This window comes from Struthio camelus, chromosome 15, assembly GCF_040807025.1.
Source record: "Struthio camelus isolate bStrCam1 chromosome 15, bStrCam1.hap1, whole genome shotgun sequence".
Taxonomy (NCBI): Eukaryota; Metazoa; Chordata; class Aves; order Struthioniformes; family Struthionidae; genus Struthio; species Struthio camelus.
Genome location: NC_090956.1, coordinates 3,397,561 through 3,419,520, shown reverse-complemented (window position 1 = coordinate 3,419,520; position 21,960 = coordinate 3,397,561). Strand labels below are relative to the sequence as shown.

Below are 21,960 nucleotides of genomic sequence, written 5' to 3'. Positions count from 1 at the left end.
CAAATCGCTGCTTCGTCCTCCCGCGCCAGCCTTGGCCGATGCTCTGCTGCCCGGAGCCCCCGACGGCCCTGCGACCCTCCCCGGGGCGTCGAGCCGGTGAATCAGGCGCAGCAGCTCCCTCCTGGCCCCGCTCATCTGTGCAATGGCGAAAGCAGGGCTGGGGCTGGCGACGTCCGGGCTCAGGCTTCGGTGCACCATTTGGTGGGTTGTGACCAGCTGGGAACCTTCCATTTTTTGCAGAAATGCACCGAAATGCTAAAAGCAGCGGGCGGCACTCGGGCAGCGACGCCAGCCCCTTGCACCCCTCTCTGCCGCCTGCCAATAGCGATGCCGCGGCCGACGTAACGGGGCCCGTGCTGAAACCTCCCGCCCGGAGCTCGGCTGCCCTTAGGAAACCGCCACGGTGCCAGGGCCGGGCAGAAAACCGACATCTCTGCGAGCCAGAACTGCCGGGATATCGCCCCCGTGCCGAGTCCCTGATGCCGTAACCCTAGTTCACCGCCGCATCTAGGACAGGAGCGAAAACGCTTCGCGCCCGCCCGCAGCCAGCAGCCCGGTCTGGGGCTGGCGCGCTCCGTCGGCGAGCGAGCCCGCGGCACGTTTCGGGGGCGAGGGGCCGCGCGGAGCCGGCCGGCCGCCTCTGCACGGGCCGGGCCGGCGGTGGCCTGGCGGCTGCAGCGCGCACGGCTCCGCAGTTGCAGCTCCCAGAGGATGCTGGCGGTCAAAGGCGAAGACGCGGCTTGTTTCCCACGCTCGCGTCTGTGTCCTTCGAGCTAGCTCAGTCCCCCCCCAGCCCCCCGGGAGCCGGCGCGGCGGGAGGAGGCCGGTTCCCACAGCTGCGCCCGCCAGCGGCCGCGGCCGGGAGGGTCCCGAGGCCGCGGCGGCTCCCGGCACGCCGTGGCCGCCCCAGCGTGTGCACAGCAGGCGCCAGCCCGCTCCCCGGGCCCGACGTGCGGGGAAGACAGTCACGTCGGGCGAGACGCTCCTCCACATCCTCAGCTTTTCTCCGGAAAGCAGAGTGGGGCTTTGCAGCCAATAAACTGTGAATTAATAAAACAAAAAAAAAAGGAAAATAATCCACAGGGATGATGCACCGGCCACCGGTGAGGGCGCGCGCTGCCTGGCCGAGGGCTGGCGCCGGGCGCCGGCGTCGTTTGCCCCGGGCTCGTTAGGCTGCGCAGGGAGGTGTTGCCGCGTGCGGCTCCTCCGGGAGGAGGGCGCGGGGACAGGGCCGCCTGCGAGCGGCCCCCAGGGCCAGCTGGGCACGCGGAGGGGACAGCAGCGCTTCGGAAACGCCTTGTCCGTCCCACTCCTCCTGCTTGGCGGTAAAACGGGCCGATTTAGGATTTTTTTTTTTTTTTTGAAAGCCTCATAAAGACCAAGTTTTCCCCTTTGCAGCCAAAACCTTCTAACAGCAGCGGTTCCCGCCGCACACAGGCTTCGGGGCGCGGGCGAGGGCACGGGGGCCAGGGCGGACGCAGCACGGCTAAGGAGCTACGGCGCGGAGCAGCGGCGCGGCGAGGCCTCCCCCCGCCGCCGGCGGCCACTGCGTGCCCCAAGGCAGGGTGCTGAGCAGGCCGCTGAGCACACGGCGGCTGCCTCGCCGCCGGCCCGGGTGGGAGCTGCTGCGGGACCCCGCCAGGGCTCGGGGTGCCGCTGCTGCTGCTGCCGGGGCTCAGGGTGCTGCCGCCGCCACCAAGGCTCGGGGTGCTGCTGCCGCCGGGGCTCGGGGTGCCGCCGCTGCCAGGGCTCAGGGTGCTGCGCTGCTGCTGCCGGGGCTCGGGGTGCCGCCGCCACCAGGGCTCAGGGTGCCGCTGCCGCTGGGGCTCAGGGTGCCGCCGCTGCCACCAGGACTCGGGGTGCCGCTGCCGCCGGGGCTCAGGGTGCCGCCGCTGCCACCAGGGCTCGGGGTGCCGCTGCCGCCGGGGCTCAGGGTGCCGCCGCTGCCACCAGGGCTCGGGGTGCCAGCGGTAGCTCGCGCCGCGCCAGAAAGTCAAGCCACGCTTCCAGTTTATACAGTTTAATACATGTGAAACGAGATACATTTCCTTTTGAGTACTGAAGGCATAAATAACAGAAGATATATGTGAATGCATAAATATGAGGCGGCATGGAAGGAACCAAACCAAAACGATTTGGGGGAAAAAAAAAAAAGGTTTTTTTCTTTTTTTTTTTTTTTGCGTGCGTTTTGTGTTTTGTTTCTGTCTCTTCCGCGGGGCGGGCTGGCGGGGCGGCCGCTCGCACCGGGCAGCAGCTTTCCGCGGCGGAGCCGGGATGACGAGCGGGCCGGGGGAAGGAGGTGCGAGAGCGCAAATAAACCCCAAAAGCAAGGAAGAAAGAAAAAAAAAAGAAAGAAAAAAAAACCAAAAAACCCCCAAAAAACAAAAAAAGAAAAAAAAACAAAAAGAGAAGGAGCGGTGTGGACAGGTGACCTGAATTGCTCGAGCGGCTGCTCAGGCCGGCGCGGCCGCGGGGGCCGTCGGGAAGGCGGCGCGGCCGCGGCCGGGCGCAGGCGTGCGCGCAGGGACGATGAACGGAGAGGCCGCGGATGAGACGGTGCCTGGGGCCGCCTAGTTTTCGAAGGCGTTACGCTCCGAGGAGAACAAGCCACTAGCTTCAATGCTCACAAAGAACATCACCTAAGACAGCGCTTCATACCTTTACATAGTGTATCAATAATTTACTTTGAACTGTAGTAGACAAAATACATTTCTTAAATAATTTACTATTTATTTGTTTTGTTTTTTACCGCTCTGTAATTTTTCTCCTTTTTTTAATCTTTTTTTTTTTTTTTTGGTAACACAAGAAACCTTGTTTGTGCACGTTAGTTCAGATTATTGCAACATTTAACCTGCATTTCAGTTAAAAAAGGGAAAAAAAAGAAAAGAAAAAGGACAGTTGTACAGACGAGAAGAATGAACAACTTATTATTGCACTGGCTACAATTCAGTAGTGATTTGGTTTTTTTTCTGCAGTTAGGACAACCTCTCAATTACAAAAGAAAAATGAGAGAGACATCTAAAGCATCTGCTGTGAAAAGGAGCTGGCAGGATGATGGCGGAGGAAGGAGAGAAAAGAAAAATGAAAGCAAAGAAAGTAGAGAAACATTTGGAAAACGAATGGCCGTAATAATTAGTTCCACATAAAACCCAAGGAAACACCACCCAGTTGCGGAGTCACATGTAATGCAAAAAACAGTATAGTTTCTCTATAAAAATATGTGCATTATGAAGAGAGAGTTTTTGTGGGTATTTTTTTTTGTCTTTTTCCTTGTTTTGTATTTCACAAATACATTATTTCTATTTATATAGCTGCTGATATACAGACAATGTACAGCTCCCATCTCCTGGGCACTCCCACGTAACGTGACGTCTCTAAAAGGTGCCTTTTTAAAAGTTGAGCATGTTTAAAAAAAAAAAAAAAAAAGAGAACCCAACAAACCAACCAAACCCAAAGAGAATCCCCCAAATCCCAACCGCCACCACCTCGAACCCAAATCAATGTGATTGAGGCCACATCGGGGGGGGGGAACAAAGCAACCCCCCCGAACCGAAAACACCTTCCCTCTAAAAAAGAAACCCCCAAACCGCCCGCGACCCCGCTCCCCCTGCTCCGAAACCCGCCGCCGTTTCGCTCAGTCATTTGTTTGGTTTCTTTTTTCTTTCTTTTTAATTTTTTTTCTTTTTTGTTGTTGTTGTTGTTGTTTTTTTGCAAACCTCCACAGCGCTTAAGAACAAGTGACTGCGAAAAAGGAAAAAAAAAGAAAAAAACTAACCCCCCCCCCCCCCCCCCCCAAAACACGAGCTCGGCCACGGACCCGCGGCGGCTCAGTCCCTTCGGTTTTCCAAGCCCACGTTGGTGTCAAGCCCTTGAGCCCCCCCCCCGCGCCCCCCGCCCGCAGAGCTATACCGGCTCCTCTACAGCCTCCTCTGTCGCAACAGTCACCGGGACCAAGTCCTGCCTCCGAAGGGGGCTCTTGGCAACGCCCAGGAGCTCGTTGCTTTTCTCGGGGTTGCTCCACTGAGTTTTTAAGTGATCGGGCTTTTTGAGTTCGAGGGCCGCAGGGTCGGGCCGCGAGTCCGCGGAGGACGGCGTGGACCGGCCGCTGTCCAGCAGGAGATCCGAGAGGCTGCTCAAGGAGCTGCCGTCCGACTGCTCGAAGGAGAAGTTGGGGACGGTGAGGTGCTCCCCGCGGCACGGGGGCTGGCCCCGGCGCTCCGCTTTGGAGGCCGGGTCCCCCGGCTGGCTCTCTGCGAGCTCCAGGGACTCTCTGTAGGCCGGGAACTCGCAGGACGGGGTCCTTCGTCGCAGCATGCTGTTCTCGGAGGGTTTGGCGCGGGAGGCCGCCCCGCCGTCGTCCTCCATGGGAGGATCTATAGAAATGCAGGGCGGGCTCATCTTCTTCTTCCTCCGTGCTCCGTGGATGTACTCCGACTCCGGCTGGATGTGGGCAGGCGACCGCTGCTTTTCCTCCGCAGCCTCTTCAAAGCTACAGTCTCCATCGTCAACGGAGGGGCAGATCTCGATGGAGTGCCGCCTTTGGTTGTCTGCCCAGCTGGGCTTAGCTAGGAAGCCCTTCGTATCGATGCTGTAAAACTTCTTCAAGTCCTTCCCTTTGCTGCTGCCCCCGGACAGGCTAGTTGTGCTGCAGTTCTTGAGGGGCACTGGAGATGGGGCTGGGGAGATGAAGGGCGAAGTCGAGCAGCTCCCGGCGTCCGAGTGCTCACCCCAGTCTTTGGCGGAGCTGTTGATGTGGCTAACCTCCTCATCAGCCGGGTCGGAGGACTCGAGGAGGCCGCTCTCGGGGTTGGGCGGGCTGCTGGTGGGGCTGGGCGGCCGGCTGGCGACGCTGCGCTGGCTGAAGGTGTGCTTCCGCATGGGGATGCTGGAGTGCCGGTGCGGGGAGCATGGAGGGGAGTGCGGCGGGGTGCCCGGCAGGGAGGCAGCCGCGGGATGCAGTGGGCTTGAAGGGAAGGTGCTTTGAGACTGCTTTGCCAACGGTAGTGTCTCTCCAGGCTCCGCTTGCAGGCTGTACTTGGTGTCCGGAGTCTTCCCGTCCACGGAGTCTGTTGTAACGGCCTCCTGGAAGGTGAGGAGAGAGATGGGGCGAGAGCCTGGGGATCTCCCAGGCCAGCAGCAATGTGGCACTCAGTGATGAAACACGGCATGAGGCAGAATGGCTTGTGGGTCTAACGCGTACCTGGCCAGCCCATCCCTGCCCTGTCGTGCCAGCCATGGTTACACCTTCCCTGTCTTTCTGCAGAGTCTTGCTCTTGTTCTAAATTAGTGCCAAATCCTGCCTCGGTGCATCCAGTCTAAAGTGACACAGTGTAAGGCTGACACCAGGCTTCTCGCAGCACTAGCAAAATTGAATTGGCCATCTTCTCCCTATGCTTTGGCAATTCTTTAATAAAATAGGATATGCTCAAAGGTGAAAGCAGGCAGAAATGGCCTTTTCCATGTGTGTGACTTGTTGTCACTTAAGTATATTAAACTTTATGGCACCAGAATCAGAAACATTTTGTTCTAAAGGAGGGAATTCTGCTCTCAGCTCCAAGGAAACAAATCCTGGTGATAAGAGGGGATTGGAATACGAGAAAGGGACCCAGGTGCTTACAATGGAGACTTTACCTCTGCGGGGTCTTTGCCTCCTACCTGTCTGCACAGCAGCTTGTTGAGAGTAGGAGATCGAGGGGCGACATGCGGGGAAAGGATCTTCCACCGGTGGCGGCCTTCATGGTTGCGAGAACGAGCAGCCAGTTGGAAAGACTCTGTTGGGACTCTCAGAGAGGAGCACGTTCCCACGGGCTGGGAGCGGATGGAGGTGATGGATCCTAGGAAACAGAGACAGAACAGTCACCACCACCACTTTTGTGGCAGCCGTGAAGTTTTGAGGTAGAACTGGTGGCCACAGACTCCAGCGTAAATGCAGGAGGGGAAAGGAAAAGCCTATCCAGGCTTGCTGAAATCTCACACCTCACCATAAGCCTTGGGCAGTGCCTGGATTAAAACCTCCCTTGTCCCATCTCCTACTTTAAATGCTAGGCCATATCTCATGAATGGCAGGAAGGTTAAAATAAAGTGTCCCCTGCAATTTGGCTGCTCTGCCCTCTGGCAAATTGCCCATTAAAAACCTCATACCCGTAGGAGTGTCTGTTTTCTATTTCAGATGACAGGAATCTTCTCTTGCAACTGCTACGATGTTCCGGGTGGAGAGACGGCCACTAGGAGCACACGGCAGCAAATGCGGGGCAGGAGGTGCGGTTGCATTTGAAGCCCCGTAATTGCCACTTTCCCCGTAGCATTGACTTAGGGTGGATCTGTAAAGGGATGTGGCCTCTTTGAAGAATGTGGATCAGAGGAAGTCTGGTGGCTGGGCCAGGAGCCTCTGAGTCAGGACGCCTGGGTTCTCTTTCCAGCACTGCCAGCAACTGGCTAACTGGCTTGCAACCTTACACTGCTCTGTTGCAAATACCTTGGAGGCAATAAGAGCATCACTCACCTTCCTCAGAGCCTCCAGAGCTCGACTGACAGCTCCAACCTGGAGCCTTGTAAAGGCAGTGGGCACCCTGCCATTGACTTCTCCTGGAGGACACTCACTGCTAGTATGCCCAGGGCAGCTTTCCCTTTCGACCAGTACACTACCACTGCTGTCTCTCCACGAGTCAGACCTTGGCTGAACGTGTTGTGATCAGCAGCATGGAGACCACTTCAAGCGCTTTGACAATCCCCAAGCTCATGTATCAGGCAGGAATCACTCCTTCCCGAAGGCTCTCAGTCTCCTGGCTGAGTTTAAAGGTAATCCCTCCTCCCCAGCCCCTTTGGGGTGCTGCTTTACTGCAGTTCTGCTTTGTTTGAAAGATCTCTTGGTTTTTTATTTTTTTGGCTGTAGGATTTATTGTTCTCATTAGCTTGAAACCCAACGTCTGTTTCTACATTGCTGCTCCATGTTAAAAACATAGCTATCCATCACTTTAAGAGATCTTGCCCAGAGGTCAGGGAACTTGAACCTGTGACAAAAGCCATCCAGACAGTTTGCAGTCGCATTTCAGAAAGAGATTTGTTGTAGGAAAGAGAGAAAATTTAGCGTTTAATCATTTTTCTTTTGGAGCTTTTCTCCAGAACACCAGACAAAGAGCAGAACAGCGAGGTTTCCACCCCTTACCTGCCCCACTTCTTCCTATTTCATTTCCGGGCTCTCTGATAGCCAGAGTCTCAGTTTGAGTTTGTACCATCCATGTACCAATCGAGGCTTTAGGAAATGTTTCTTATGATGCAGAAAAAATTTGTCATAAAATTTGTCACAAGCATTGTCGTAAAATCAAAGCCCTATACTCTCCTCCCCATCCTGGGCTGGAATTTCCCTCTGTTGGAAACTTTCCATCTAGCACTCATATATGAAACCAGAAAGCCCTCTAAACTGCATAGTCAGGAACACTGAAAGAAGCCAAATGCCTCAGGATTTGTATATTTTTCTCTTGCTTTTCCAATAAGTCATGGAACCGAGTCTAAGACCAAAATAATACAAGATCTGGTCATCTCACACTATTTTCACTACGTAGATACCAAAATATCGGGAGAAGACTGGACATCCTTAAATGACATTGAAAAGACCGTGAAAGTACAAATGCCAATTCTAGTCTCTATGCATACTCAGTTTTACTTTCACTGCAACTTGTCACTTAACGTCACTTAAATCGGAGCTTGGTCTGGTCAGGAATAGCACAGCTCTAGGTGATGCTGATCGAATCAGGTCAGAAAATAGTAGCCCCACCACAGCCTTTTCTCAAATGTCCTTGGAGAGAAATTTGGGAAAGATAAGAAAATTCTTGGTCAGTTCTACCCACCCCTGCCAGCATCACAGCATTTTTATACTAGTATAAATCCTGATTTACATTCACTACAGAGATGAAAATCATCCCCAGTAGCCCAGCCATGAAACTCAACCTCTGTTTTCTTTGCTTAGCAAAGAATTTGCAGGTGAAATAATAATAAATACTGAGCAGAGAACATTAACTGGTATCCAGAGAGTTTTAACAAATATAGAGTTACTTCACCCAAGGAAATCAGAGCAGATCTTGCCAGCCCCACCAGGCTTTGCAAACCCACAACTCATCTGTCCAAGCAGTTCTTGCATTTCAGACAACATTGAATCAAAGGAAACCAGGCTGGTGAGTTCTTGGGAGCCATTCAAGAAGTACATGTGCTTTAAGGAGGGAGGCAGATATTTTCTTTCTTATTGATTTCTCCTTCAAATCAACTCACACAACAAAGCAGAAAGAAAGGGGTTTTAGGTGAAATGTATTTGGATGCAGTTGTGTAAACTTATACTCAAAGCCTTTGGGTAGCATGCAATTCCCTGACTGCAGGGTCTCTCCACAAGACTCATTATAAGGCCAAGCTACAGAGGCACTGGAGAGTGGTTTCTAATCTTTATGCTCCCAAAGAAACTCCTCCGTCTGCGAACTCAACATACTGTGCTAAAAAGACACTGCTCTGAGACTGAAGACTACCTGAAACAACAGCTGTAACAGAGCTCTATCAGGAAGTAATACCAACTCCAGAATTTCTTTAGGCTGATTTTATTGATTTGTGTTCATGATGTCATGGCTGATCGCTTCAGAAAAAATGTGCAGTTAATATCCTTTTGCTTGGCTAACAGCTTGTTCTCTATGCCTCTCATATTGCTTGGGTGCCCCAACTCTCCCCAATCAAACAACCAAACCACCAGCTTTTTCCTGAGAAAATGCAGTTACGTGATGAAAACACAAAATTCTGCAGCATGTGGGAAACCACAGTCCTTTGCATGGCACCAAACCAAACAAAGCAACCCCGGCGCACCCCACGGTTGGTGTGGGCTGCATGCCTCTCCTTCCCATCTAACCGGCACGTGTGGGGGTGTGGAGCTGTTGTACCTGCTGCCCCGAGGGTTTGGCTAGTGCCGCGTGAGGAGGAAGGGGATGCTCCAGGAACGGTACCTCTTTGAGATTTGCAGGGATAGGTCTCCATCTCCACTTCGTGGAGGGGGAAAGGGGCTTTCGCTGGCATCACAGGGCGGAACATATAGCTGTCGTTGGGCAAGGAGTGCATCCGGGAAACGGAGATCTTGCGGACTGTCAGCAGGTTCTGGGAGTCCTCTGGCCGCAGACAGGCTGCACTGCCCTGCAAAGCAAGGAGAGAAGGAAATACAGGTCATTCAGCATCTTGGTGGTGAATTTACAGCAAGCTCCCTCTCGTCTGCTTTTTGCTTTAAGACCTTGTGCAGATGTTCCTCTTGGCATCTTACAGAGTTTGTAGTCCTGGTGATTGCAATAGAAAACCACGCTACCTTGCGGAAGCTCAGTAAAGAGCTACAGTTATGCACTGAGTAAAAAAATGCATCAATGACCAACCACAGAGCTGACTCTTGGACACTGCAAGCTAAAAATAAGGTCCAGGAAAATGGGGCCTACCCTCTACATACATGAGAAAGCCAGCATTTTTCAGTTACATTCTGATTTTCCAGGGGGTGTTTTCAGCGTGCAGCCTGGCCTGTGCAGCAACTAACCCTTGTCCTCAGAGCCCCTCTGGGAGAGATGGCCAAATGGCGAGTCCCAGTCCGTGCTGACTGAGGGTACCAAGTGCTTCTGAAAATTCAGGTAGTATCCCCCCCGCACACACACATACATGGGCAGACATGTAGACAGACGTACACCCACATTAAAACCTCTACAAACACCAGGACCTCTCTCCTACAACACAGAGCATTTTGGGCACCAGTGACTCCAGGAGAAGGTAGCTACATGGCAGGAGGCGGAGGGAAGAAGACACACAGCATGGCACGGCAGCACGTGTGTGGGTGTGGGATAGATAAGGGATTTTTATGTCTCTGTGTGTGGTTGTCCAGCAGGGATTGGGCTGGAAGTGGCCAGACAGAGCATGTCCCCTAGCTGCTTCTCCGAGGCCCTCCTCACTTCTGCTAGGTCACCTCGACAGCACATATCTCACAGCACATTTATCCTGGGGGCTCAGAAAGCTTTAAGGACTCAAATGATGCTTTGCTGATGGAGCAGCCGTGAGAGGAGGTACTGTGACTTGGCCAAGCGCAGGGGAGTGGGAGCCCTTGGAACAGGACCTGCAACCTGGCGCCTTGCCCCGAGGTTTTAGTCCTAGACACATTCCCCTCACAATTTACCAAGTTATCTAAAGTACGACTAATCAATCTGGTTTTCCTTTAACGTCAGCCTCCCAGTGACTGATTGAAAACATTTTCCCAGCTGTGTGTCTTAAATTATATGTATTTTGCTTTGCTCCACCAGGCTGCTTTCCCTCTGTGCTAGCAAAATCCGGGCCTGAGATCTCTAGCTGGATAGTTTGGAGGTCACCAAGGATCTGGTTAAATCTGTTTTTTCCATGTAGTCCTAACTCAAAAATTTCTCTCCTCAGACCCCTAGAGAAGCACATGCTGAGATAAATTACTTGATGCTTTTACCCTGTTGCACTTGGCTGCGAAGACAGGGGGATCAGTAGCAGTTATTTACAGGTAGATGGCATCAAGCGCTAACTTCAGACTTGCCCAGCAGACCTACGGGTCCAACCCAGACCTTCTGTCTGCCATGTGAACGTGTTAGCAACGTGGGCTGTGCCAGTTGGCCTTTGGCCATCACAGCTAATAAGCTATCAGCTTTGCAACACCTGAATACAGACGTGCAATTGCTGAAACCTTTCTGCCATGAAGAGGAAAAAAGGCCTTGCTCCCCTTTGTCAGTAGTCTTTAACAGAAGGATCACAGTATTTTTCTACCAAATCTCAGTTCTTGCTTACAGCCTTTTAAAATGCTCTTTCCTGGCTGGGACTAATGATCAAAAACCTCCTCTTGACATAAGCAATTGTGATTTTTAAGATTTCAGTTACTGAGCCCCAATTAATGTAGGGACTCGGGCAAATTTCTGACAGTTTCAAAGGCACTACTAGAAATTCTTTGAACCATGGAAATATTAAGCATGTGCAAGAAGTCTGCTGGCTCACACCTGGCGTGCTGCTCTCGACAAATCGGAGGATTTGGGGAAACACCAAAAACACCTGCTTGGTGGGAAAGGCCTGATGCGCTCAGGAGCCTGATCCTGTGCCCTTGGAAATCAACGTGGTTCCCTCAAATCCCACGAATGCCCAATCTGAACTGGCACCGCCAGGAGTGCATTTGGGGAATGCTGCATGTCGGTGCCAACCCATGTGTCCCCCCCCTATGAGAGTGGGGCATCGCAGGCACTTGACAGAGACGTGCAAGGTGGGAGTCTACTTGCTGTGGGACCCCTCTCAGGGGGAGCAGAAAGGCAATAAATTGACTGCAGATGGTCTCGGTGATGCAGCTCAGAGATCTCAGTTAAACATCTTAAATCAGTGAGCCAAGCTCTTGCGCCTGGGAATCAATAATCTATTGGAGCTCTGATTTTGCTCTAGTGCAGAGGGAACACAAGAAAAATGGTCCTGCAAATACCTCAACAGGACATGACCCTTCCTGGGTGTTTAAAAGAGTCAGAAGTTACTCTGTAGGCAAAGGAGATTTGGAGGATATTCTGGAACAGGGAATGCTGTTACTTCTCAAGAGGCCTGGAGTGAACAGGCTGCAAACAAGTCGTGGGCATAATTCCTGGAGGAAGGGCTCCTCCTGACCCCTCTCACCCACGCTTGCCAAAGGCACGCATCTCCAGCACTGTGAGTGAGCTCAGCCGCATCCCGCAGCCTCTGTGATGGGGAAAGGAGAAGGTGAACAAGGGCAGGAGTTAAGTCTTAGCTGGTGCACGTCAACGGTGTGCGTCCCTGCACAAGCCGACTCTGGTGGCATAAGGGGTCGCTTCTGTCAGTCCCCGCAGAGATAACAAGCTTTCTGCTCGGCCAGCAGAAACCTTGGGACCCCTTGCAGTTGAATTTACAAAATCCCAGTTACTGCCTGTCTCTGAAAGATGCCTTTCGCCGAGCTCTCCCTTTCAAGCTAACACGAAGCCCCTCAGTTTCCTGGCAGTCAAGCTAACAGACACCTTGCGGGGCTACAAAGGGGGACTTCTTTGTGGATTATTCCTTCATATGGCTTGCTCCCTTTCTTGCACAGGGAAAACCTGCTTGGTCATCAAGAGCTGAAACTGAGCCCAGAATTTGCTTGGACATCTTGCTAGATACTTGCCATTAGACAGTGCCTTGATATTCATGATAGAAATCAGCAATAAAGGGGAAAACAGCCCAGCTCTAAAGCAGATTAATGCTGGGTGGCTGCTGCACGTTCTCTTTGATCACAGCAAATGTGCTCCCCCTTGCAACATGCACATCTTCTTGGCAAAGTGCTAGGTTGCCTCTAGCTCGCTCTTCCAGGCTCATTCGTTAGTGTTGCCAAACGACAGTGGCCAACTCTGAAGCCTGTTAATTTAGGGTGGGCATGTTCCAAGCAGTGTCCTGAGAGCTCCCCATCAACTGAGAGCTGGGACAGCTGCTCCTGTGGGAATATGCATTTGCTTCTGCATGGCCACAGCAAGAGCAAGTTCAAGTGCTAAGAGCACCTTCATCCTGGGGAAGGGGTCTTCAGGAGGCAGGATGAGCGAAGGAAGAGATGGAAAGGAAATGTTCACCAGGCTGCTCCAAAGGGCTTTTAAGCAGTGACTGAGTTACAGGGCAGATGAAGTGCAGCAGCCAGTGCAGGCATGATGCTGTGCTGCCTTTCACATGGCAATGTGATGGGACAGCGAGAAGTGCCCCCTCAGGGCAGCTGCTGATTCACCTCAACAGGCTTCTGCAGCTGCCCTGGGCTGACTGCAGAGACCCCCGTGCTCTGAGGCTTGCATCAAGGTCTGGTCACCTGGTGGTGGCCCAAGGCTGACCCTGGTTCTGAAGGAAAAGGACTGGAAGCAAAGAACGTCAGCGCAGGAAATCGCCCGCTGTTAGCACACGCTTCAAAGGTCATTTCTTTCGCAGCAAGCAGGAGACACTGCGGCTCAATGTGATTCACTGGCCCTCCTTGGTGCCCGTCTGAGGCTGAGAGCATGTTCTCACACCCACCTGAGGACATCTGGAGCTGATTCGCCCCAAAGAGCCGCCCGACAGCAGGGTAAATCTGAGCAATACCCTTACGTGATGTGAACGGGCATCAGTCCGTGGTGCAAACAGGAGGGATTGAGCACGGGGGCTTCCAGCCCAGCTGGGTGATCTCCCCAGAGCAGCTCCTGAATCCACAGCTCTGCTACTGGCTGAAAGCCTGCCCTAAGGTTGTGTATGGTGGGTAAATCAGGATGTTGACTGTCATCTCACAGATCCGTGGGCCCTGCAGTGCCCAGGCTGTGACGACGTGTGTTGATTTACTTATGCCTTTCTGTCTCCTCAATGCTATATTACAAACAGTTCTTACAGTAACAGTAAAAAACGCAAATGGTCTGTGTTTCTACTGCAAACCAAGAGAAGACTCTGCGTGGGCCTCCAGCTCTAGCTATACCACTTGAAGACAAACTGCTTAAATATCACATTACGCTTTAAATGCAATATTACTTTTGGCTAAAAAAAGTATTATTTCACTCATGTCCCATATAAGGCTGTTGGCAGAATCATTTAGAATATCCTTTTTACCCAGCTACTGAACACGTAAAGGCAGTACGAAGGACAGAGGACGGAAATGACTGTTCTGGCTGTGAAGCGACAGTTTAGGACAATTCACACACCACTGCTAGCTGCACAGCACCAAAGCACAATGCCACAATGCAGAAGCAACGGCGCGGCGTCGTTCACCTCAGCCTCGTGGCCTGGGATTTTGTGGGAAGGTGTCAGGACATGGTGGGAAACAGAGCAGAAGGTCGAGATTTCCATCATGGGAGTCTCTCCCCCCTCCAGCGTGTCTGAGTCTGGGATGGCTAAAGACACATTCTCACAGCTCAGCGTCTCCTTCAGGTACAAAATTAGGGAGATAAATAGCATCAGTAGCAGAGCAAGGCTGGGTCTTACGCTTCAAGCCCTGTGTTTGCTCTGCTTGCCCCACTCCGCCAGAGCAGGAAGGAAGAGAAAAGGAAATGCAAGCTGCAGAAACGGCAAGAAAATACAGAGCATCTTGTAACACCTTCTAGGGTACCCATGCCCACCATCACTGGCAGGATTAGCCATACTGAGCCCTAAGTATTCACCCTCTTCAGTGCAGCTAGTGGGGACCACGCTGCTGAGCTGCCAGCCACGCAGGCCTGCCTGGAGAAACCCATGTGTCAGAGATGCATCACCGCGAGCGACCCAGCCCTACTGAGCACAGTGCCAGGCAGGATGCTCCTGCTTCGCTGCCACGTAGGGGAGGAGAAGCCCCGGCTTGTAAATCCTCACCTGGATTCAAGCAATCTCATCCTCAGTGGGAAGTCTGCAGTCAGCTGTCTGCTCACTGCGTTCTCTGTCTGAGGAGCATTACCTCTGGCCACAGGGTTTCTATGGCTAAGAGGTGGCTCTGCACACAAAGTGAACAGCCCTGTGAAGAGCTCAGGGCTTCTGATTTGCTCAGGAGATATTGGCAGATCAGGGAAACTCAAGGAGACGGAGCCTATGCAGAAAGATGTGCCCTCTCTTCCCCCAAAGAGAAAGCAACCTGGCTGTTTGTGGTGCATTTTCCTGTAGAAATTTCGATTAGAAACTACATTCAAATAGTGAATTCCCCATTGCCATGTAACTAAATTCCTTTTTACTTAACTTAATAGAGTCTGATGGATTTTACAAAAAATCTAATTTAATGTAATTTAATCTCAAATACCCCATTGATTTTGTGGTAGATTTATTTGTGATCGCAGTCACAAAGCAATTCTCTATTCACTCCTAATCATATGCTGCTGACACGAGATGAGACAATCACCTCACGCCCCTCCTTCTCCCTGACTTCTGATTGCCCTATTTTTCTAGAGGACTAACAGAAATCAGATCGCAGACAGTGTCTGGAAAATAAACCCAGGGACCTCCAGCTTCTTGCTGAGGGAGTCTTACAATTCCCAGGGTCCAAGCTGGCCAGGCCCTAAGCAGAGCAGGAGCCAACGGCGAGCTGCGTGCTTACGTCAGGGCTGGACTGCCCCTCTGAGCTGTGTGCTGGGATTTTCAACACATGCAGAATTTCAGAGTGATTTGGGCTTCTGAAATACATGGCGCTTCTCTGGAAATCCCAATGTGTGATCAAAAAGAAGCTGAGTGGGGTTACTGTGTTGGTGTGAAAGGAATTTATGCCACCTCTTGCTATGTGGGAGAGGGCTGTCAGAGCCAGGGTGCCCAGGGCTTTATGAGATGCCTCCCAAGTGCTGCGGGCTATGCTAAAATGACAAGGACTGATGTGTCGGCTGGGGAAACAGGATGGGGACGTAGGGCTGCTGTGCCTCTGAACTTACAATCCACAACCTTTGATCCCCAACTTCTATTGGAAATGGCAAGAGATAGACTTTCAACCCTCCCTCACAAGGATGGGCAGGACAGTGTTAGCCGTGCAGGGCACGTGCCATGTGGCCTCCCACTTTGGGGAGCCCTCCTGAGATGACTCAAGATACGGAGGTGATGGTGACATCCCTGCTGTGGGGGGAGCTGGGAAAGCTGTCTTCCTCCCTCCCTGCCTTGTCTCCTGTCTCTTTGGCTCTGCGTCACTCGGATCTGACTGCTGGATGATGAGACAGCAGTGAATGGCAGGAACCGGTCCCCTGCCTGAGCAGAGGAGGAGCAGACGCCTCGTGGGAACTGTTACCAGCGCTTGATGCTTCGCCTGCACTGCTGACTCCGTCTTCATGGTCTCCTGACTTCTGACCTTGCCCTCTGGGGCCGCGGCACCTCCCCTGCTCCTGCTGGTGGCCGAGGTGGCTGCTCCTCTGGACATCTCCAGCTCGATCTCAGCATCCATCTCAGCATCCTCCTTGGCCTCCTTGTTGCTCTCCTCCAAGTGTTTCATCAGCACTGCCACCACCACGTTGACCAGGACAAACTGCGCGATGAGGACGAAGGTGACGAAGTAGACAGGAGAGATGACGGGCAGGTAACTGAGGCAGTGCTTGTCTTCCCGGGTGCATTCCCGGAGAGTGTCCTGAAACAGAGAGGGAGAGGCGAGGGTTTGAAAAGAGCTGGGGCTCTGTATACAGAAACCTCACACACCACCTGCTGAGGGCTGAAAAGTATACAACAACATATCCCAGACACAATGGCTTGTGGGTACAACAACCAAAACAGAAGAAAATGTGGGCCCTATGGATTACACCATCTGCAGCACAGTTCTTTAGCTCTGGACCCAAAGAGGAGGATTGTGTTATGTTCCAAAGGCACAGAGCACACGCTTAGTCTCATCAGCCACAGCAACTGGGGCAATTTCTCAGAAATATAATTTATACGCTGCAGAAGTATAATTTGAAGGCTAAAAAAAATGATGCTTCAGGTTGGGCAAGACTTATGCCAAGTGATCCCTTGAAAATAACGCTGGAGTTTAAATGTAAGAGTTTAATTTTGATATTTTAAAAGGAAACTAACTTTGTTTTTAAAGCCCTGTTTTGACACAAGGGGTGCCTAAATCTGTTTAAAATCTGTATTTGTGTTTCCACTGACAGAGGAAAGTACCCAGGCAGAGACTGCACACACCTTCATGATACCATTCCAGTTGTCCCCTGTTGACACCCTGAAGAGGGTGAGAAAGGCCATGCCGAAGTTGGTGAAAGTTGCGTGTCGGCTCAGACCTTCGCAGGGATTTTCTTCACTGCAATCTGCAGGAGAAAGAAGTGGAAGCAGGTCAGTGAAGACAGGTTTGCCAGCTCTCATTTACTTTCGGCCTTTTGGTTCACCAGCATTACAGTACGCAGTTGGGACACCTGATATCTGGGCTTTCTCCATGGCCGTGGCATTATGGCCTGTTGTATCCAGAGCTGCCTCCCTGCATCTGCCTGCACATCCCTGTGATCCACAGCGTCAGGGAAGACCCTGGCTGCTAACAGACAATCTCACCACAGTCTGCAACTCCTGAAGCCACTACTGAAACCAAAGAGCCAAACTTTTCCCAGCGGAGGCAGACAACATCCCACCTGCAGGATGATGCAGCCCTGGGACAGATCACCAGAGAGCTGGGGGAGCTTCATCCTTGGAGGTTTTCAAGATTTGGCTAGACACAGCCACAGCTGCCCTGATCTAGCAATGAGGCCTTCAGTGGGAAGTCGAACGGGGGTCTCCAGAGGTCCTTTCCACCAACATTTCTGTGATTCTATTGACTTTGCCCCAACAGGCAGAGTGAACACAAAGAGATTTAAAAGGAGGTGGAAACAAGCAAGGTGTTGCTGCACTGTCTCAACAAATACCGCTCTACAGTGTGCTTTGTCTATTACCTTCTTGATTATGTTCCTTGTCTTGATTATTTTTTACAGACACATCTACTGTAAGGGTTATTTCACTGGAATAAAGTAGAGCAATTTGACATTTTTTTCCCCTGAGAGTTAATATACTAATGAATGTAAATTGACCACATGAAATTCCCCTCTTTCCATAAAACATGGGCTCATTAAGTTTTCATTAGGACAGGCAGCAATGCCTCTTGCAAGGGCGTTTCTCTACCAGACATTTATTTCAGATGCAAATAGGAGGGAAAAGAAAACCAATAACAACAACAAAAAAGCAAAACAAACCCCACAAATGACCAGCCTTGTGGGGAGTGAGTGATTGTGGTTCTTGTGGCTGACATAGATCAGCAGTGATTTGGAAGAGGAAGAGAAAATGTTTCCCAATCAAAGTAGGGAAGGGAGGTGGTGTGCTGATTGCCTGCAGTTTGGGTGCTCACCCCAGAGGAGACGCAGTGGCTCGCACTGGCGAGGGGTGCGTGTGGAAACACAAAAAGCATTCAGAGCAGCAGAAAGTGCCTCTGTGAATGAGACATTCTTCATCTCAGTGGACAAACAAATGCATACGTATGTATTTATATGTGCAATATAAAAAATACACAGTATTTCATTTGGGGTGGATGCAGAGCTGATTTTTTCCAGAATGTGTAGAGACTGAAAAATAATTTGTCTTGGGTTGAAAGAAATATTTTGCTTTCAGGCATTTGTAATATGAGCAGAGGGCTGAACTCATAAAGGGGATTAATGACAGCAATAAAATCGCCGTGGAGGAAAGGCCTGTCTGATGCTCTTGAAGCCCTAATTAGGATGTGAGCATTGAGAGGGCTGCAAGACGGCAGACATGTCTCCTTCAAACAGCATGCTCAATGGCAGGGACTCCCTTGGCCTGGCTAAGCTGAGCACTGTAGGGCTACAGAGCCTTTCCTCTCTGACTCCACCTGATTTTCTTTTGAACGGTGGACATGTTCATGACCAGCTCTGCAGTACCCTTGAGCAGGAGTAATAAATGATTCTGCTGGACAATCAGGAAGCCAGTGGATGCTTCCTGATTTATCAGAACGGGGAAGGTGATGCTGAGAAGTACAATGGACAGATAAGACTTGGGCAGCTGGAAGAGCAATGTCAGCCAAGTGCAGAAAACTAATGGAGTGTGGTAGAAGCTCTGAGGAGGGACATGTTTATGGTGGCATATTTCCAACATGGATCTGATTACCATCCAGCTTTGCAGACTCATGCGCTGTCTTAAGTAGCAAACTTCCATCTTTGTGAACACGTCCATGCTGGACAATTATATTTAAACAGTAAATAGTTTCTCTACAGCCAACGGTGGTGTTGGACAAATCTCTAAAAGTGTGTGCGTGCACATTAGACAGGTTCTGTATTACATCCTCGTGTCATCTGTGACCCTGAGATCAAGAGAAAGCTTTAATCTTTAGAGTGCAAGCTGTGAAGCTAAGGAAGGCCCAAAGAATGAGAGAGAAAAGAAAGGGAACAGCTAGATACCAAATAAATATAAACCGGATGAAATAAATTGTGTTAGGCACATTACTCACCTAGCTTGCCAAACAATTCCACTCCCAGGGCAGCATAGATAAAAAACAGGAGCATAAAAAGAAGGCCAAGGTTCCCTACCTACACAAGGAAAAAGCAGAACAAGGGTCAGGCAAGTTGAGGTCACAAATGAAATTGCTCTATCGCATTTTAAATACAAGTAAAAGAGAGACACTGGTGGCCAGAGGTTAATCATTGTCTCCCCTGGCTTCCAACGCCCTGGCCCCCTTTCACGGTTCTGCTTCAACAGACCCAGAGAGGAGCCTCCCCTGCGGGTGAAGGACCAAACGTTCCCAGGAGCAAAGTTGCCTCTTCTGTGCATGGTGCCTCCCCATCCCCCTTCCACTTAGAGGGACGCCGCCTTCATCTACAATTTGGCCAAGCAGTAGCTGTAGCCTCAGGGGCACTTAGCACTGCACTCGAGTGCTGTGGTCATTTGAGAGACCTGATGCTCTGGTTTGAGTTTTAAGGGCCTTTCACTTCTGCTTGCCAGGCTGCAGATGGAGGCTGAGGGTTTCAAGACCAAGACGTTGACAGGAAACGGCTCAATCCACCAGGAGGAACTGGTGGGTTTTCAAAACTCTCGGTGGCCTGGAGAGGCATTCAGAAAAGGAGCATATGCCCCAGCAAGGGGGGAGTAAAGCTCTCCTTGTCTTGCCACAAACATTTGCAGATATTTCTCAACAAGAACTACCTGAATGTTAAGGCATGCAAAGCCTTCAGCGTCTAAAAAGAAAAGCCTTATACCATGCATCAACCCTTAGATGCAGGCAGCTCGCAGTATGAACATTGCACGGGGTGCTGCTATGAGGTATTAATATGCATTTACAAAGTGGCTGGAGAGGATGGTAATGGAAGTGGAATAATGCTAAAAAGAATATAAAGCTTATTAATAACAATGACATTACTGTTACCCACACCGGAGTGAATCACTACACGAGGTCTAAGACTACACCACTTCGCAGGGCAGATGCTGTTTGCGACTCAGAGAGCACGAAGGGCAGAAAACCCTGACCGGCTAACCACGTCGATTTGACCCGTGACTCTGGCCATGTTTACCTGTCCTGCCACTTTTAAACGCCTTGGGTCTATAGCTCTATAACAGAGAGAGAGCGACCAAGCTCTCCAGGCTGACGTATTGTCACAGGCATTACTTTATCTCTACATAAAAATGAGCTAGATGGTATTAAGATTTAGGTAGCCAGGCTGGGGGATTCGAGAGGCATCTTGTAATGAAATGCTTCAGTTTGACGGAGCTTTCTCCTTTGAGGCAGCATAGCCCCAGTGTTGCAGGATATTTTGAGCATGCTGCTTAATTTCATTAGAAAGCTGACCAGTATGATACCTGCTATCATAAAATTCCTTTTTAACAAAGCTAGCACTTATGAAGTAGGGCTTTTTTTGCATTAAAGAAACGGGTATAGTCAAAGCATCCAGTGATGACTGTAATTATTATAAGGCCTAAATCGGCTGCTACGTATAGAGCTTTGCGATTCCACTAACTTCATCACTGAACTCTAGGGAAGAATAGAGATAATACAGAGATGTGAATGGCTGCTCTGGATTATTTCATTGCATGTACTATCTTCTGGAATAGTTTTTCCTAACTTATGTCTGCTGGACTGCTGACGGTTTGTAAGACATTAGAAGGTACTCTGCAAAATGACTGCAAATCAAAGAAAACCTACAGGAGAACAGGCACATGCACACAAGTGCACACACACCCTGTCAGGGAGGCAAATGAGCAAATAATTAAAGGGAAGGAAAATAAAAGTGATAAACGAGTTTTCTAAGTTGAGCGTAAATTAAAGTCTGATGCTGTAGCACTGCAGAATAGGATCTTGGTTTTTTTTTTCAAAGAAGCCTATAAACCAAATATTTTACTGCTATTTTAATACCTCATAACTTAGCCTGCAAACTTTTCACTCTGATGAAATTCCAAAGAATTTACCTTAACAGCAAAGTTATTATTAGGTTACCAGTCAAAACAGTTATCTAGCTCTCAATACATAAAGCGTAACAGCCTTGCATGTGGAAGCACTGACGACTGGTAATTTTGAACTGATGTGGCATTTGTTGATAAACAAATTGCCCACTATCTAGTGTGCATTTGTAACAACATTGTGTGTTTACGACTGTTGGCTATTTCCGTTACTGAACTGTGTCTTGTAACCAGTCCTTCAAAGACTACTTCACACTCATAGAGTTGTTGCACATGCTCAGTGTATCACAGCCATGTGCATGCTCTAAAAATGCAAAGGGCAGTGTGTTCACTAACGTGCTGCTTGCTAGTGTCTACAGTGACATCTGCCCTGGGCTGAGAGCACTTAAATGGGCAGTTTCAAAGCTCAGCTGACATGCAGGATCCCTTGGGAAGTGACTGAACATCTGACGCTGATGTGGAGACGCAGTCACATGGAAACCGGCAGAGATAAGGGGGAGACAGAGCATGGGATGGCTGATGGCACCACCTTTACTGTTAAACTCCAGCCCACCCTGTGTCTAGAAGCACAAGAGCACCCTGCTGCCCTGACTACCCCCGGCAGACGTAATGTCCACAGGGACATGCGCTGGCCGCCAGACTGGCTCCTGGCATTGGAGAGGGCAAGAGATTCTCAACAGACCGAGAACGCTTGATGCTTGAGACAGTCGCTGAGCAAAATGGCTCACCTCTTGCTTAGCTCCTTCAGCACAACCACTTTGTCTACTTGTGCAGCTTCTGGCTGTGCTGCACCAAGACAAGCGAGTGGCAGATTGAGTATGTTGTCTGTGCTAGGCCAGGGCTCACTGGGGCAAGCCCCTCATGACAGGGAAGCTATGCAGCCCATGGCCTTCACCAGGACCGGAGCACAGAGAAGGAACTAAGGCGAGTTCTCACAGATGGGCTGGGGAGCAGGCAGCAAGGTCAGCCAGGGACTGCTGAGCAGCAGAGAAAGCAGACTGCATGTGCATCTGTGACCTTGAGTGAGTCATTCCTCTCCCGTAACTCCACGTACCCATTTACAATACCCTTGCAGGGAGGTAATTAATGTCTCTAAAGCACTTTGAGATCTACTGAGACCAGACAAGGAAAAGATCATGC

General features: G+C 50.7%; 1 protein-coding gene across 3 annotated transcripts in view; it reads right to left on the bottom strand.

Moving 5' to 3' along the window:
• Positions 1-2,012: 2,012 nt before the first annotated feature.
• The window catches only part of CACNA1H (calcium voltage-gated channel subunit alpha1 H), a 132,833-nt gene continuing 112,885 nt past the window's right edge, over positions 2,013-21,960 (bottom strand). For 2 of the 3 annotated variants that reach the window (XM_068908216.1, XM_068908217.1), the window contains exons 28-34: positions 18,881-18,959; positions 16,585-16,706; positions 15,707-16,039; positions 13,747-13,899; positions 8,979-9,162; positions 5,656-5,834; positions 2,013-5,082 (exon numbers count right to left, since the gene is read on the bottom strand). In XM_068908216.1, the coding sequence (XP_068764317.1) occupies positions 3,904-5,082; positions 5,656-5,834; positions 8,979-9,162; positions 13,747-13,899; positions 15,707-16,039; positions 16,585-16,706; positions 18,881-18,959 (2,229 nt within the window). In that variant the 3' untranslated portion in view covers positions 2,013-3,903. The remainder of the gene's footprint in view (positions 5,083-5,655; positions 5,835-8,978; positions 9,163-13,746; positions 13,900-15,706; positions 16,040-16,584; positions 16,707-18,880; positions 18,960-21,960) is intronic. The other variant, XM_068908218.1, reaches the window with a different exon arrangement.